Source organism: Kryptolebias marmoratus, linkage group LG6 (assembly GCF_001649575.2).
Source record: "Kryptolebias marmoratus isolate JLee-2015 linkage group LG6, ASM164957v2, whole genome shotgun sequence".
NCBI lineage: Eukaryota > Metazoa > Chordata > Actinopteri > Cyprinodontiformes > Rivulidae > Kryptolebias > Kryptolebias marmoratus.
In genome coordinates this window covers 23942907-23959564 of record NC_051435.1, presented here as the reverse complement: position 1 = coordinate 23959564, position 16658 = coordinate 23942907, and the positions used below count along the sequence as shown (strand labels likewise).

Genomic DNA, 16658 nt, shown 5'->3' with positions numbered 1-16658 from the left:
AAAATGATAAAAGATCAACATAACTACAGAACAAAAACTGCTGTAAAGATGTTAAAAATCATTAAGGCAAATCAATCCTACTTGTACTCCTGTGGCTGTTCACACAGTGGCCATGTCTCCAAACTCTGCTCCCCTTTTTTAAGCTTGACATCTGTACCATGACTCTATCAATCCTTGAATGTTTCAAGATGTTCCTCACAGAAAAAAGAAGATTGGTGTAAAATGGCTGAAGTCATGAGATGGTCCTTTGGAAAAAATAATGATTTATTGTTTCAATACACATGTCAGGTGAACAGTAACACCTCAGAAAAGAGCCTCTAAGCCCCTAAGTCTAGTGTCAGTGATAATTTACTGCAAAGATGAGGAATCTCAGACATAAGAAAGAATTAAACACAAGAGGGCAATAGTTTACTAAGATTTTCTGATTGAAGTGTCTAAAATAAACTCATACTTTATGAAAAACAGATTCAGATCTCAGAAATGATTTCAGGGTTTCCAGGCTCTTTTACACGTGGTCTTGGCTCTATATCGCCAGAATAGCATTCAGTAAAATTCCTCCAGAGAGCAATCTCTGACTCTTAAAATGTCTAATGTGTTAAGAAAAACGGATCAGTGACTGAGGCTGGCAGATCAGGGGATACCTTCCAATCAAAAAGTTGTCATTCAAAATGACTTAAAGTGACATCTCTGTCAGAGGACCTTGTTAAAATATCTAGACCTGAATTTCAACTTCTCTAAGTTTTATGACAAGAGTGGCCACATTGTACCATTAATCAGTCAAGAGGTAATTGCCTGATTTTACTCAAAAAGAAGAAGCAACAATGAAAGCCAGAGAGTGGCTCAGATCATTCTTTTCCACCTAAGGCTCTGATGGATAATTTATAGCATAAAAACAGACCTGCTTTGTATTACATTATACCACCTCTCTGTAGGCCTGTACCCGCCTCTCCTCTTTAAAATATGCCTTCTAATTTACCAGGCCCTGAGGTAAATTTGCGGTGAAGACGGGTGGGGGCAAATGGGCTATTCCTATGCTGCTGGAACAAGAATGTGGGGTGCATATCTGACAAATAATGTGAATAATTATTGGAAATAATGTCCAGATAGGTGGAGTTGAGCCAAATAATGAAATCATGCACTCCTCTTTGGTGCATCACCCTGCTCATTATTTGAAGTCATGCTTGAAAAACAGGTGTTTCTAATACTGGGTTGCTGTCTCAACGGTCCTGCACCCCCATCGTTTTCTGATGATGGTTCAGATATGATATTTCATGGTTAGAGCTTTGCAAAAGATAGGAAGTGACTGGAGAGAGCTGCTCAGAAGACATCCATGTAATGGATGCTGATTGGGTTCATCTGAATCCCTGGAGCTTTTGCCTGAGCAACAAGAGGGGAACCACAAAGCAGGAGCAGGACTGACCCTAAATGCAACAGGTCCTCCCCCCTCTGTTGGAGGTTTAAATGATTATGGGGGGGATTTCTCTGTGTTGTTAAACAGGGGCCATATTTTTGCACTTGAAGCAGTGCAGCTGATTGCACAAGACCTTTATTCTTTATTCACATAATAAATAGAACCAGAAGGGAGAAGAATTTGTCTTTTTGGGTTCTTTGTCTTCCAGTTTAGCTTATGATCAATACATTGTGTCAGTGTTTAAAGTCTAGAATGTGTTGCAGAGCAGATGTGTGTTTTTATAAGCAGAGAACCTACTCTTGTGTGAAAAACAGTTCTCAGGCTCTGACGGACAGGAGAAGCAGCTTTTATACAGTTACAAAACAGGGATGCAAACAAGTAGCAATTACAAATAAAGTAACATGTTTCACATTAGGTGACTTTTTAAAATAACTTAGAGTGCATTATTTGTTTTTTTCATTTAGCAAAAAACTTAGATTTCAGCCATTTTTATAAAATAAAATAATATATGGATGCTTATCTATAATATCACACAAGTTTGTTTTTAGGTTTTCTGCCTGAGAGCTGCACATTGGATTAGTTTTATGTTAAGAAAAAAATAAACAATCAAATTTTTAGTGCAGTCTTTGGGCAGAAATTCCCTCAATTCTGTATCCTTTTCAGAATTCTCAAACCATTAAAACCAAAGAGAGCTCTAAGCCAATGAACACTTTCTTCACAGTGTATTCTAAATTGTCTAAATGGATGTTCTTCTGATGGGAGAACTTGCTGTTTGGGACACAATGAGAACCTTAGCTGTTAATTTAAAGCTGCAGAAAAGTGTTAAAGGATGTAATCTAAGAACAACAATCATCATGAAACCTTTTGGAAAAACAAGAATATTTTCAAAATCATCCAGAGTGACAGCAAAGAACATTAATGGTGAGTGAAACTGACTGGTTTTGCTGAAGTGGTTTTACTACAGTGGTTATTATTGAACCAGGTAGTTTCTCTTTTATTCCCAGACATACAGTAAATAATGCTTGTTGCACACTTGTTGAAGGTATGTTTTAAATGTGTCCGACATGTTGCAAATCCTGCATTTTGACTTGGTCTGCTTTGAACTTCAGTTGTGAGTGTTGCCTTAGGCCTTCTTCATTCTAGATGATGACTTTACTATAATTTAAAAATCTACCCAGAATATGGATGGTCTTGGTGAGAACTTTAGATGGGTATTAAGAACACAATGGGTGCCTCAACCTGTGTGGTAGGGCATGATGATGTTTTGAGCATACACAAAACTTTGGTAACGAGATCATGGTGGTTTATTTTCACAGTGGCAGCATACTGGGGTCCAAAGTGGAGTGTTGTGGCAGCATATTGATATTCAACGTATATTGGCGTGGCTTTGCCATCAGAACCTGAAGCATGACTGATCTAGGCTATGACTGTAATTGTGACAAGTACATAAAAATAGCCTGATGCAGATATTGTACCTGTGGTGATATTGTCATGCTAGCACATTTCCCAGCACACAGCTGCATCTTCACAGTCTGACAGAGCTGTGCAAATGCAGAGGCCTACACTGTGGTGAGGGTGCAGCAGAGTGAATGGTGACACAGAGAAACATCTATCATAACTTCTATTACAGTGAAAGAGTTGTTTTTTTTTATTTTGCCACTCCACCATGTATGATAGGTTGAGAATGTTGTGGCAAGTGTAGCTGGGTTATCATCAGGGTAAAGGTGGCCTTAGGCCTGGTTTATATCTCCTGTTCTCAACCTCACAAATGACATCTCTCACACAGACTGATGTCACACCTCCAGTTGTGCTAGAGGTGATGAGATGAGGTGTTGTGTCATTTTGGCTTGTCACAGACATCAGTTTTTGTAAACTGTTGCACTCTGCACGAATAATTGTAAAACAGGAAGAGCTGGTTTGTTTCTACAGGCATTAATACAACTGAACAAAAGCCAAGAAGGTCCAATCATTGCAGATATTACATAAACTTTAAAAACAATTTAGATGAAAAAAAACTTTTAAGTTATGTTCCTTTATTAAAAAAATGTACTGTGCACAACTTTTATTCTTGTGCCATTCCTGCAACAAAACAAATAAATAAAGGTGCCTCTTGTTTAAGCAGAACTGCTGATTTTAATGCAGGTACTGCATAAACAAAGTCTTTACTCTTTTGACATCAAAATTTGTTGGTACCATGAATTGGACACCAGTTATTCATGGACTGAGAGCTTAAAAAAAGTGCCTGCACAATTATAACTTATTATGTAAAATGTGAACAGGTGTGGGGGGTGGGGTTCAGTAGAGAAGGCCCAGCTGGAATAGGCATGTTTCCTCTTCTCCATAATAATCTGAAAACAGCACATCCACATTCTTACTTTATGGGATATGAAGTATCATAATTAAATCTCATAGCACTCATAAACTTTACTCAGTAATCATAATGTTTTACCTAAACAGAAGATCCCACACTGTCCAACTTCTTTAATGGTTGGAATATTTTTTTCTTGGGCTCTTTGCTTTCTGTCTTTGTATTTTCCTATCCTATGTGTCACATTTCCAAGTGTTTCAGTTCAAATTTAAGCACTTTGTAGGATTCAAAAAAGGTTAAAAAAACAACTGGACTTCTATTCTGGACATTTCATTTCTCAGGTATTGTCCACATATGTGCCAAGCCACCTCCTTCAAACCTCTCACCACAGGAAAGAAAAACTCACATCGCTCAGCCAGGACCAGAACATCACCATTTTTTGCCTTTTTTGGACTGTCTGCTTCACATGGAAAGAGAGGACAGTTGGGATGTTGAGACTGTCTCAACATCTCAACTGTCCTCTCTTTCACACATATGTGGACGATACCTGGGTCAAAATCCAATCTAAAGAAGTTGAAGCCTTCACCAGGCACATCAACTCGGTCAACAACAACATCAAGTTTACCAGAGAATATGCTAACTACAATAAGCTGCCTTTCTGGGACTGTCTGGTTCACATGGAAACAGAGGACAGTCTCAACACTGAAGTTTACAGGAAACCAACCCACACAGATCAGTGCCTTCTGTTTGACTCTCACCACCCTCTGGAACACAAACTCTCTGTCATCAGAACCCTACAGCTGAACACGTCCCAACGAAGACAGAAGGGAAGGAAAAGGAACAGAAGCACATCAAAAAAGCTCTCCAAACATGTGGGTATCCCAATTGGGCTTTTGTCAAGTCAGCTAGGAAATCCACTAAACACACCAGGGAACAGAACAAGGAGAGGAACAGAGGAAAGAACATTGTCATTCTTTACGTTGCTGGAGTATCCAAAACACAACATCCCAGTACATTTCAAACCCAACAAGACTCTCAGGCAGAGGCTGGTCCATCCTAAGGACAAAACACCCAAACCCAAACTGAGCGGAGTTGTGTATGCAGTTCAGTGCAGCGAAGAATGTTCAGACCTNCTATATTGGAGAGACCAAACAACCTCTCCACAGACGCATGGCTCAACACAGGTTCACCTACACCTCAAGGATAAGGGACACTCCTTTGAGGACCAAAATGTTCATATTTTGGACCGAGAAGACAGACGGTTTGAGAGGGGGGTAAAGGAAGCCATCTATGTCAAAAGGGAGAAACCAACATTAAACAGAGGAGGAAGTTTCAGATTCCAGCTTTCAAAAACATATAATGGAGCTTTAGGCCTCACTCCAATCAACATCTACACTCATGTGACCAGAGGGGCCCATCAGTGAGTCAGATGAACGAGCCTCTTTTGTTAGGAGAGTGAGAACAATTTGCAAGCAGTCCATCTTACATCACATCTCAGCTTTAAAAGCTCAGCTCCACACTCTCTATTTCTGAATTGAGAAAGCTCCTCGGATGAGAAGCGAAACGTCTTCAACTACAGAAAAGATGTCCAGTTGTTTTTGTTTTTTAACCGTTTTTGAATTTACCATGGCCTGGATGACTGAGAATCTACACCAGCACTTTGTGGGAGTCTTTCCAACAAAGTCCATGTTTGACCTGCTTTAAGCAGCATGTTTTATGTAAAGGGAGCTCTCAAAGTAATGTTTTTATAATCCATAAGCTATTTTACATTTGAAAACTTACTTCATTTGTTCATCTTGAATACAGAATTATTTAACACATCCAATTTTATATATTGATGGGTTTATTTTGTTCTGTTGAGGTTCAGACTGTAACCAAACATTTTGTTACATTATTTTCTAATACTGCACAATAAAATACATTTTCAGAGACACTGTGTTTAAATAAAAACATTCTGCTAACAAAAGAAAAAAAAGTCCATGTGTACGAAGTAAGATGTTTATTTGGGGTTTTACGTGCTTGGCACATGTATTTACATTTATTTTAAAATGCTTCAAAGAAGAATTACTTTGAAATTTCCCTTTTTCACACATTTTAATATCAGACTGGATGGGAAAATTGCTATATTGCCCAACACTTAAATATGCATTTCTAAAACACACCACAACTCTCTTATGCTATTTCTTGTATTTTTAACTTTTCACACAACTTTTTAAGCTTATCTTATTGATTGCATTCACCATCTCATATATATGTAGACTTTAAAACACAATTCACTCAATCATAGTGACAGTCTATTAGGAAAAACAGATTAATGAAGTTGTATGGTGGAGTCCTGATTTCATACGTGCTGTACATGTCTGTCAGAATTTTTAAAAGGAACTTCCTTAATAAACAGAACATTTTTTCCTCTTACTATGGTTGGTTCTGAAAGCAGCAGCTTCAGTGTCCAGATTTCTCTTCTCTTAATGAATGTGAAGCAGTGATTCATTTGGTGATTTTGTCCACTTGTCGTCTTCATTCCAGTCAAAACCTCAACCATGTCAGCAGTCCATTGACTCTTCGATATTCCTGAACCAAAATGGCACAAGTGCTGCATGAAGCAAAAACTTCTGGATTACAGTGAAAATGCCTTTGTTTGCAATATGGCAGAATAACCAAATGACCTTTGAGTCCCTAAAAATAAAATACAAGTCACGTGAAGAAGCTGTTATTGCACCTAAACGTTTTCACATGCTTCTGAACCAGAGCAACCCCGTTTTCTTCTTCTGTGTTTGTTGTTTCTTTGCTGTCAGACAGTAAGTGATTTCAGAAGCTGCTCTATGACTTTCATAGGTCATTTCTACTTGTTCTGTCATGCTTTGTGAGTTGTGGAGCATTTCTGAAAGGCTTCATGGCACCATATCATATTAATATTTCATGACATCAGCATTAAACCTTTTTAAATAGAGTTTTGATTTTCACCTGAAAGGGTTAAGTAACATGGATCACTGTGATGTTCTGTTCATGATCCTAGACCATGTGCATGGACATCTGAGAAGAGGAGCCATACTGACGTCCATCACAGGAGCTGCTGCCTTGCTGGCTGCTTGTGGTGTTTCCAATCATGTGCATAGAATCCATGCTGCCATTGGACAAGTATTGGCGCTCAGCGAAGGCTCCTGCAGGAGTAGAGGAGCACAGCAATCCACCCTGAGGCTTCTCAGGACTGGCAGCCAGGCGAGGAGAGGTGGGGAAGTTGTATCCGTACAAGTTGTAGGGGTTGTGGAGGGAGAAAGCATTGTAAGAGCCCTGTTGCACATGGTGGTGGCCTCCACTGAACATGTGAGCAGAGGAAGAAGAGGATCCTGATGAAGAGGATGATGCAGAGGTGGAGCTACCACCGGCCTGCATCACATACTGAAGCTGAGAGGCTGGGAAGGAACCGAGCTGACTGCTGTAGGCATCCATCTTTCCAGCCGGGTTACTGCCACTTCCGCTGCTGGTCAAGGAGGCATGAGTGCTGCCCTGCATGCCAGCAGCAATCAAGGAGGAAGTCCTCTGTGGCAAGAAGGATTCAGAGGGCTGAGTGGAGGCCACAGCACCCCCTGCTGCTTGGAGGCGTCCATAGGAAGTGTCAGCCAGGCCGCCGTAGCCCTGCAGGGCTGCCATGTTGCTGCGAGCACAGGCTGGATACTCCGACAAACCCAAGTTGCAGAGCTGACTCTCTCTGCAACCCACGTTGAATGTGTTTGGGGTCAGATGAAAAGTTGGTGGGGAGCAGGAGGGGGACAGGAGGTGTGCTGCACCAGATGGAGAAGGAGTTCCTGTGCTGGAGGTGGTGGGAGATGTTCCAGTGCTGCCACCTGGAAAACAGTAATCAGTGGGAGTCATTTGATAGGTCCTGATGAAAGTTCTTAAAGATTCAACACAAAATGTGAAAATGCCATCTGGGGGTGCTTTACTCCTATTACCCTACCTGCATGTTAAAAAATGTTGTAAACTTTGAGTTTATGGACTCTGACGATTCAGGGTGAGTTTTAAGTCAACCCATTGAGACGCAGTGTGATACAATGAAGCAAAGGATTGAACCCATAAAATTTAACAAGACAAACTATTTTTAAACCTAATTTAAAAATGACCTTTCAAAAACCTTTCATAACACATGATTTACAATTAGGAACACACTAAGACACAGTGTAATATTAAAATAAAAAAAAACTACCAGGACGCAGATGTTCTTTATAATCTTTCAGTAATTCAGAAATGAGCAGCAAAATAAATTTTCTAAATAAAAAGTCTATGGTGTTATCTGAAGAAAAATATTTCACTATAAATTTAATGTTTCTGGGTTATAGAACTAGTATATAAAGGATTTTAGTTCAAATGTTTCTTAACTACACAGTTTTGTTGTTTTTGTTTTGGCTGCTCCCCTCTGCTGGGGTCACCACAGCGAGCGACTTCACTTCAGAGATTTGGCAATTGTTTTACGCTGGATGTCTTTCCTGACACAGCTCAAACTCACAGCCTCAGGATTATTATTCATGCAATGTTATACCAATGAAAACAGAATTAAAGACGTTGCATTGCATAAACTGTTTTTCAACAGATTGTGCGAAATGTCACAAAATAAGCAAAGCCATACATTTTTCACCACATAATAAACAGTGTTGTTTTTATAGGCTTTGCTAAATTTATCTATCAAGTCTTCATCTACCACATGCTTGCATCCTTCTCATCTCAGTCCTCTTCTCAAAAACAGATGGAAAAATAGTGTTTAAAGTAATTGCCAATGGGAACATTTCCAGCTTGTCCACGTGCACAAAATCAGGCTATTAAAGACCGTTGAACATATACTGGATCCACCTGTTGCCAGTTAAATATATAACTTTGTAACCCACTTTTTTATCCTTTCCTCAGACTAACTCCAGATTTTACTATTTGAAAGTGTGCTGGACGTGAGCTCATGTGCAGTACTGTAAAATATATGGCCGCAGTGCAGAGAAAAATTCAGTTTGAATTTGTCTCATCTGTCTGGTCAACAGAGCAAAAAAATGATATCCATGAGTCAAGTCTTTTTGAGAGAAACAATAGCTGTGGGATATCAATCACATAGTTCTCTGTTAATGAGACTTTGGCAATGGTTCCTGCTGCTGGTGGAGAAATTCAGTTTGAATGTAGACTGAGGAGAAGGCAGAACTAAATAATCCAGGACTTGTTTGGCTGGAAGTCTCATTTTGCACCATATGTATTCGATAAGATCACTACAGCACTCTGTTCTGCTCAAGGAGATTGGGGGGAAAAGTCATGCTGAAAAAGATGGTGAGAAAAAGAAGAATCGTTTGGTGATGTCATGTTTTCCTCTGGTTCGAGGTGCTTCAGCAGTGGGGGAACAGTTAATTACTCGAAGGGAAAAGGATGTCTGGTGCCAAAGGGGGCAAAGCTGCATATGAACATACAGTTATTGCACTTTACACAAAACCACACGGTCCTTACAAGGTGAGACAGAGTTCATTGGTGGTGTAGCCACTTTAATTAAATCTTAATTACTGCAGAGGACAAACACATGTCAGCCGGATGAGGCAAAATAAAAAGCAACACGTCATGATAACCTCGAGAGGTAGCCAAGAAGAGGTCAGCAAGGAAAAAGCACAACTTTTCAGAGGCGAGACCCTTGATGAGAGCCATGACCAAATCCTTGTTGTCGACACAGGAGTGGAAACAAAAGGAGGTGGTGCAACTGACGCTGACTCTGCTCAAAAACCTGCAGCTTAATGGTATTATACTGATGGTCTGCGCATGTTATGATAAGTTCTGCAGACATGCCAGAGAAGCAGCAAATGTGGCCAAACCTGTGCAAAGGACGAACATAGCTGCTGTAGTGTGCGCTGATATATGCAGGGAAAATATGCAGAGAGAGTTCAAGCTGGGACAGCACCAGGTTCATGTTGAGTTCCACTGCACACTACTGTTCCTGTTAGCTGAGCAGCAAGTTCAAACCAGTTTTAAAAGAAACTGAATAAACAATAAGCTATAAATCTAAATGAAGGTTCAGTTTCAATTTGTTTTGTCATGTCAATTCCAGATGCTATAAACCATTCAAAAAAATGAAAAATGCCATTTCTGTTTCTTCTCCTCCTTGGCAATGAGGCTGTAATTGTGACAAGATCATGGAAACAACATAGTATAGATAAGATACCCATGACAGCATCATTGTATGACCTTGTTGTTTGTAGCTGCATCCCGATATGATCCATAGGATCATGCCAGAGAAGGCACAGACAGACTTTGCTTCATTAACAAATTACATATTCTTTGGGGAGTACAAACTCATCAGTCCAGAAAACAAAGCCCTTACATTTGTACTTTTAACTGTGCTAGCAACAAAATTGTTTCCCTGCAGTTTTGGAAAACGTCTTACAAAATTATGTAAAATACTGTTTGCAGCATGCAGTTTGCATCAAATATTTATCGTCTCGTGAGAGCTGGTGACATTTGCTTCTGAGGAGAAAGATCAAAGAGAGAGATGAAATCTACTGCACTGCTGTCTTCACATAAAGAGTAGTAATTCAGACGGACCTTTGTTTTTATTAATTAAGTGAAAATAAGAGAATGCAGTGACAAACAATAAGACATGTGACTTATTGGTTTAGAAATGCCAGGATGGCATTTCTAAATTGGCTGTGAATAATCTCTTATTCAGAGAGATGTTGTTCATACAGTTTGAAGAAGTACATTTGAACTTCATCCATTAAGACTTGGAGCTCGTTGGATTTTTTTTTTTTTTCTTTCTGTCACTTTTCTCTGTGATGCTTATGTGATGGACAGTCATTGAGAACAACTGTAATTGCATTCTGATATACAGAAAAGTGTAAATCACAATTGCCTTCACGCTGATGAAAGTTTTCCAAATTTGCTGCAATCCAGCTAATTGATTATAGAGGTTGTGGAGAGCATAGCGGGGTCTTCATCCAGTGTGAAGGGGGCCTTAGAACTGCTATGGTTTTTTTTTTCAACTGTTTCTGGTTATTAAATAAGAAATCCGAACAACGTTTGCTAGCCATCAGACTTAAATTTTTAAATGGCCAAGACAAAACAAGGGATTCGAGATCACAAGAATGTGCATTTGCTGTATATACCTTGTTGTTTCTGCATATTGGTGAAATCTTCAAAGGTCAGGGTCCTCACTGGAGGTCTCCAGAAAGCATATGTCTCCATGATCGCCTCCAGGCCGGTCCTGACAGAGAAGTATGAAGGAAAGAATATTACTCATTTTTCATTCAACAAAACAGAAAAATGGAACCATAATAATTTCTTTGAATGAATTTTCAGTGGGGAAGTTTAGTTTTAGAGTACATTTTGATTGAATTAGAGATTTTATTACTTGACCTGTTGTTACAGCAATCAAGATTGTTTTGTTTTATGTGTTTGTGTCGATTGTAGGTGGCAGTGTGGCCTCAAAGCAAGAAGGTCATAGGTTTGCCTCCCACCCTTATTGGGTGGAGTTTACATGTTTTCTCTGTGCATATGTGGGTTTATTCCAGGTACTCTGGTTTCCTCCCACAGACCAAAATATGCATGTTAAGTTAGTTAGTAACTTGTCCCTAGGTGTGAGTGAGACCATGATTGGTTGTTTGTCTATGTGTCCCTGTGATGGACTTGTGACCTGTCCAGGCTGTCCCCTGTTTTTTGCACAGTGACTGCTGGAGATAGGCACCAGTTCTCTGTGACCCAAAAAAGAGAAAAAGGTAAGGAAAATGGATGGATAGATGTGATGAACTTTACACTCTGTCACATTTAGATGAGGCATCAATACTTCATTGTATTCAGAGTTCAATCTCTCGATCAAACTTTTAATGAATAATTTGTTATTTATATACAAGCCTTTATTTGTATTTTAATTTTTTAAGTGCTGTGTAAATAAAAATCCTTAATATTTGTTGCACACATGGTTTAATTTATAAGAAGCAAACATCTGACCTGTGTATAAGTACAAAAAATATTCAAAAGATCAGTTGAGTTGGGAGATGGACTAAGAATTGAAGGTTAGTGCCAAATGTCTGAGAGATTATTAGACAGAGTGCGACAGAGAGGCAAGAAACTGGAGTCTGGTTGGAGGAAACTGGGGCCCTTAAAAAGGAGGAAGTTCTTTACTGCACACATAAATCTGAGGTGACATTTCATCTTGAATCTGTACAAGGTTCCCCATCCTGCTTGATTTACTTCCCTGCAGGCAGCTCAGCCTCTTCCCAGAGAATTCAGCACCCGTCCCTGCTCCCAGTGTTATTTTAGGCCCGCCAACTCCCAGAGCGTGGCAGCTTGTTAGTGCGCCTTGCTAATCTGCCCAGCTCCCCACCATCACTGCAATCATTCATACAGTCAAACTGCTGCGGGACCAAAACCCAACAAATGAGCTGTATGCCTCCGCCAGGCTATAAAGCCCACTGGCCTGACTCAAGTGACGACACCATGGAGCTTAACTTAGATCTATATTAAGATAAAATGAGAAATTCAGAAAATTAAAAAAAATAAGTTTAATGTTTATTATGAAATTTCCCCTGAATGAATCACTTTACTACTTTAATCTAAAAAGTACCATAATTGTGTTTTTTCAATGACTGCTTTCTGTATGCCACACTTATCAATCAGCTAATCAATGTTTAAAGGAGCAGGTGATATATATATATTGCCTGCTGCCTTTCATGCCAGAGTTTTAGACTAAGATCATAGCTGCTTTGGTCAAACCTTGAAAATACCATTATGTGTGATGTCATGTGATATTTCTAGGTATCACATGATCTGTTAGTGCTCAGAGTATATGCTGTGCACAACTCCCAACTACAGCTACACCAAATTTCAGTTCAATATCTCAACCATTAACCAAATAATCACTGTTTTGGGGTTTGCACACACAAAGACATAATCCAAAACCTTATTGCCCGCTTTGCGGCAGCAGATAGTATTGATTCAGACTCATCCATCCATTTGTCCATATTCTTGACCCGCTTCTCCATTCTGGGTCATGGGGAGCTGGTTCCTATTTCCAGCAGTCACTGTGTGAAAGGCGGGGGGACACCTTGGACAGGTTGCTAAATCAGACTCAGTCCTTAAACTAATATTGACCAAGCTCAAATAAAATTAAAAAATAAAACAACACAATGGTTTTGTCTTAAAAAGTAGTTATAAAAAAAGTATAATAATAATAATAATAATAATATAGAAGGTGTTTCTTCTTGTGAGTCCAGTCTATGGACTTTAAAGAGGCAGTAATATGACTTTTTCTTGAACTGATCTACGCCAGTTTGTTTTAATTGATAGTAAAAAATCCACCAAGTCACAAACTTTTATCCACACAGAAGGTAAAGTAGTTATTCTTTCTGACAAATGTATCCACTTTTCTAAATGCCCTAAACACCTAATTTGTAGCTGGGTTGAGGAAAAGCTCTTTACACAAAGACCTTACAGTGTTTAACTAATTAAACCCTTAAATCAACATAATTATACTCAAACAGCAGCATTGAAGTTGACATTTAGCAATGTACCTCAACAGAGTTCATAAATTATCAAAGAAAAAAAAACTGTATAGGGCATAATATGAAAATAGACTCTGTGGGTTTTAAGGTAACAGAGTCAGAGTTAACAGTCTGAATTCTTAAAGTGACTTTGATCTGAGTAAAACAAATCCCAGAAGGGCAACAGAGAAGGAACCCCAAGCCATACGTAAAGTTTAATTCATTTTCTGCTTCTCGACGGACAAATATCTCATTTTCTGTTATCTTTTCATCTGTAGCTTTTCTCCAATAAAACTCTAATGCCAGTTTATAAATCAAACAGTCTATTGTTTGAAAAACAAAAAAAAGATGTCTCAAAAATCTGTGTGCCATTAATGTGGACCAGATGACGGGGCTGCTTTCATGTGAGAAGGGTCTGGTGGTTCGGCACATCCTACTCATTCCCTTTTTCCTCCTCCACTGTAAAATATATTAAAATTCAAAGACTGAGAGAAAACAAGAGAAAACAAGACAAATCAAGACGGGGAAAAAACAAAAACAAAGGATAAAAGTAAGGAGAAACAGATCAGACAAACAAGGAAGAAAAGAGATGGTTTTCATTTTCTGGCAGATTAAATATTGTTAGTATTATAATGATGATCATTATATTTTATCATTCTTAAGAGGCAAAAGCCAACAGGAGTCCCCTCTCTGTTTGATAGATCAGTGTGTGGTTTTAATGAAGAAGACATTTAACATAAAATGGTTCAGAATGATACACAACTCATCTATTTCACTGTAGTATTTCAAAAACTCCAACATCATGAGTCTCGACAGTGTTGATAACCATAATAATGGTAATTTGCAAGTCAAAAAAGTCTAGACATTAAAATTAAAATGGGACAAGTTTTGTTACTCAAAACTGCTGTTACTAAAGGACTTCACAGCCATATTTTAATTTGAAGCAGGTATGTGTTAGATAATAATGTTAACTAAACACTACAGCTCAAGTTTTCTGACCCAAGCTTTCATAAATAAGCAATGATTTACAGCTAATTTTAGAGAAAGTCAGACTAACAAAGCAAGCTAGATAGAGCAGAAAACTGGTAGAAATGTTGACCTGAACACTGTTGAACAAGATGACATTAAAACATTATCAAGAAAGTTAATTAAAGCCTCTTGTTAAAACCTCTGAAAAAATGTGATCAAAAATTGTTAACACGATTCATCTGGACTGTGTAAACTGATCATGACATATATTGTCCATCTGTTTGGTGTCGTCGCTCTGAATTCTTCACACAGCAAAAAAAAAAAAGTGCTGGTTATATCAATTGGAGACTTCTAAGGCCCCAGCTACACCCATCTGGATATCTGTTAAGCTGATACTTTTCCCACAATTTGAAAACAATAAATGTTCATCTAAATGAGAGGCCGGAAATCAGAACCTATCCACGCTACTTTGGTCATTTAAAAAATATTTTTTCTGCTGTGTTTGCACCTACAAGTCCTCACACTAACTGTGCTTTTAGTGAGAAAAACAAATATTTTTTTAAAAACTGGAGATTTAAAAAAAAAAAAAAACTACTTTGAAGTGCAGACAGGAGGTGCAGAGCTTTGCAGAAACAATGATGCAGCGGCCTGTTTTTGCATAGAACCATTATCATTTTGTACCATTGAGACCAAATGAACAACGGTACTGTTTACCTTTTTTATGTTAGTTTCACTTCCTCCTGACCCTGCCGCAATTAAACTTTGATTGTGTGCTAAAATGGTTAACACCTGAGAAGAAACTGTAAATGGTATCAGTGAAAAAGGAGTTTTGAAAAAATCTTTTGCCAAAGATTAGGCTAGTTAAATAAGGACGTGTCAAAAACCACAATTACACTTGTTTTATTGACATTTAACAACATATTTTATGTCTCATAAATAGGCATTTATCTCTCTTGTGTTGCATCTCATAGTGGGGTTCGACTCCAACTTTGGGAACCACTGGTTTAGACAGGGATTCAAACTAAACCACTGTAAAAATCATGCCACATCAGTAGGTGTGAAAATGGTTCAATACACAAATCAATACTGACTCATTTTTATGCCTGTGAATATTTGAGGCTATCAGCAGTTTCCAGTAAATTGGGGTTACATAATGAGTAAGAACAAGAAGCCAAAGAGACACCGTTACCTAGTTTATAATTTACCTGTTTCGACCTGAGTCTCGGAATCCTTTGGCAAATGGGTTGCGGTCGATCTTTAATCTGGTAATCTGCAGAAAAAAAGAACGGGGATTTTTTTTTTTTTTTAACTGAGTGAATTCATCTTTTTCTTTTTGCAGAATAAGTTCCACAGATAAACCTCCTCGTGCCTTCTTGTTTTTGCTGTAATACGTACAGTTGTCCTGTATGTATGGAAGTAGAGCTGTTTACCTGCTGGTTCTGGTAGGCAGTGACGGTGGTGAAGACCGTCTCAGGGAAGCTGAAGGTCTTCACCCCCTCGCCGGTGGGAACTGGCTTGTTAGGGGACAGTTCGCTGCTGAAGTCCTTTCTGATGATGTGAACACGAGGCTGATACTTGTGCATGGAGTGGAGGATGATCTGTGTGAAATGATAGAACAGAGAGACTTTACTGGTTTTGTCTTATGGTCAGAAATGATGTAGTTCAGTTGATTTATTGTCTGGATTAAATGTTTCTGGGAGGAGTTGAGATGAATTTTGCAAGTAAAGACATTTATTACAAATAATGTAAACCTCTAAACTTGTAGATGGAAACACAAAAACTTTTCCCACATTTTCCTAAACATCTGTCTGTAAAGTTTAAGACTTTGTCCACACAGAAACAATCTTTTCATTTTTGTTTTCTTAAAATATCCTTATACACACACCATTTCTCGAAGTGACTTCATTCACCCAAAAACACAGAAAACAAACCTAATTACTGTAGCAACTAAGCTAGGTCTGTATGTGATACTGTAATGAAAATAAACCAAAAACAGGAAACAAGAGTGGTCCTCAATAGTTTTATCCCAAGATTTCTCCTGTTTTTTTTGGTTTTGTTTTTTTTGTTTGTTTAATTTCCCTCCAGAGAGTCGGGTTTGTGTTATATGCCATTAGTCTGCTCACTGAAGTAACACAGAATACAGTTGAGCAACTAGTTTCCATAGCATCTGCATCACAAAAACCCAAATCTAATCTGCCAATATTGTTGTTATTGTTACGTCTGATACGATTGGCGTCATCCTCATTTTCAAAAGGGTCACATTTTGGCTGTCTACACAAAAATTCTACTATTTTATTACAAATGTTTTTGCTCTGGAACTTGGAAAAAGTACAATTCTGGGTCTTCTTAAACACTGTTTCTATGTGAACACTAAGCTAATAACCATGTAATGTAAAATGACAGAAGTGTAGGAGTTTATAAAGAAGCAGTTGCATGAAGTGCTATGAAGTTTTGAAGACTGGAGCTGTTTTAGGAGGGC

At 38.5% G+C, this 16658-nt stretch overlaps 1 protein-coding gene across 1 annotated transcript in view; it reads right to left on the bottom strand.

The window, feature by feature from the left end:
- Positions 1-5544: 5544 nt before the first annotated feature.
- The window catches only part of tbx15 (T-box transcription factor 15), a 38727-nt gene continuing 27613 nt past the window's right edge, over positions 5545-16658 (bottom strand). Inside the window, exons 6-9 of the mRNA XM_017430185.3 lie at positions 15610-15777; positions 15385-15449; positions 10838-10935; positions 5545-7564 (exon numbers count right to left, since the gene is read on the bottom strand). Of these exons, the coding sequence (XP_017285674.1) occupies positions 6732-7564; positions 10838-10935; positions 15385-15449; positions 15610-15777 (1164 nt within the window). The 3' untranslated portion in view covers positions 5545-6731. The remainder of the gene's footprint in view (positions 7565-10837; positions 10936-15384; positions 15450-15609; positions 15778-16658) is intronic.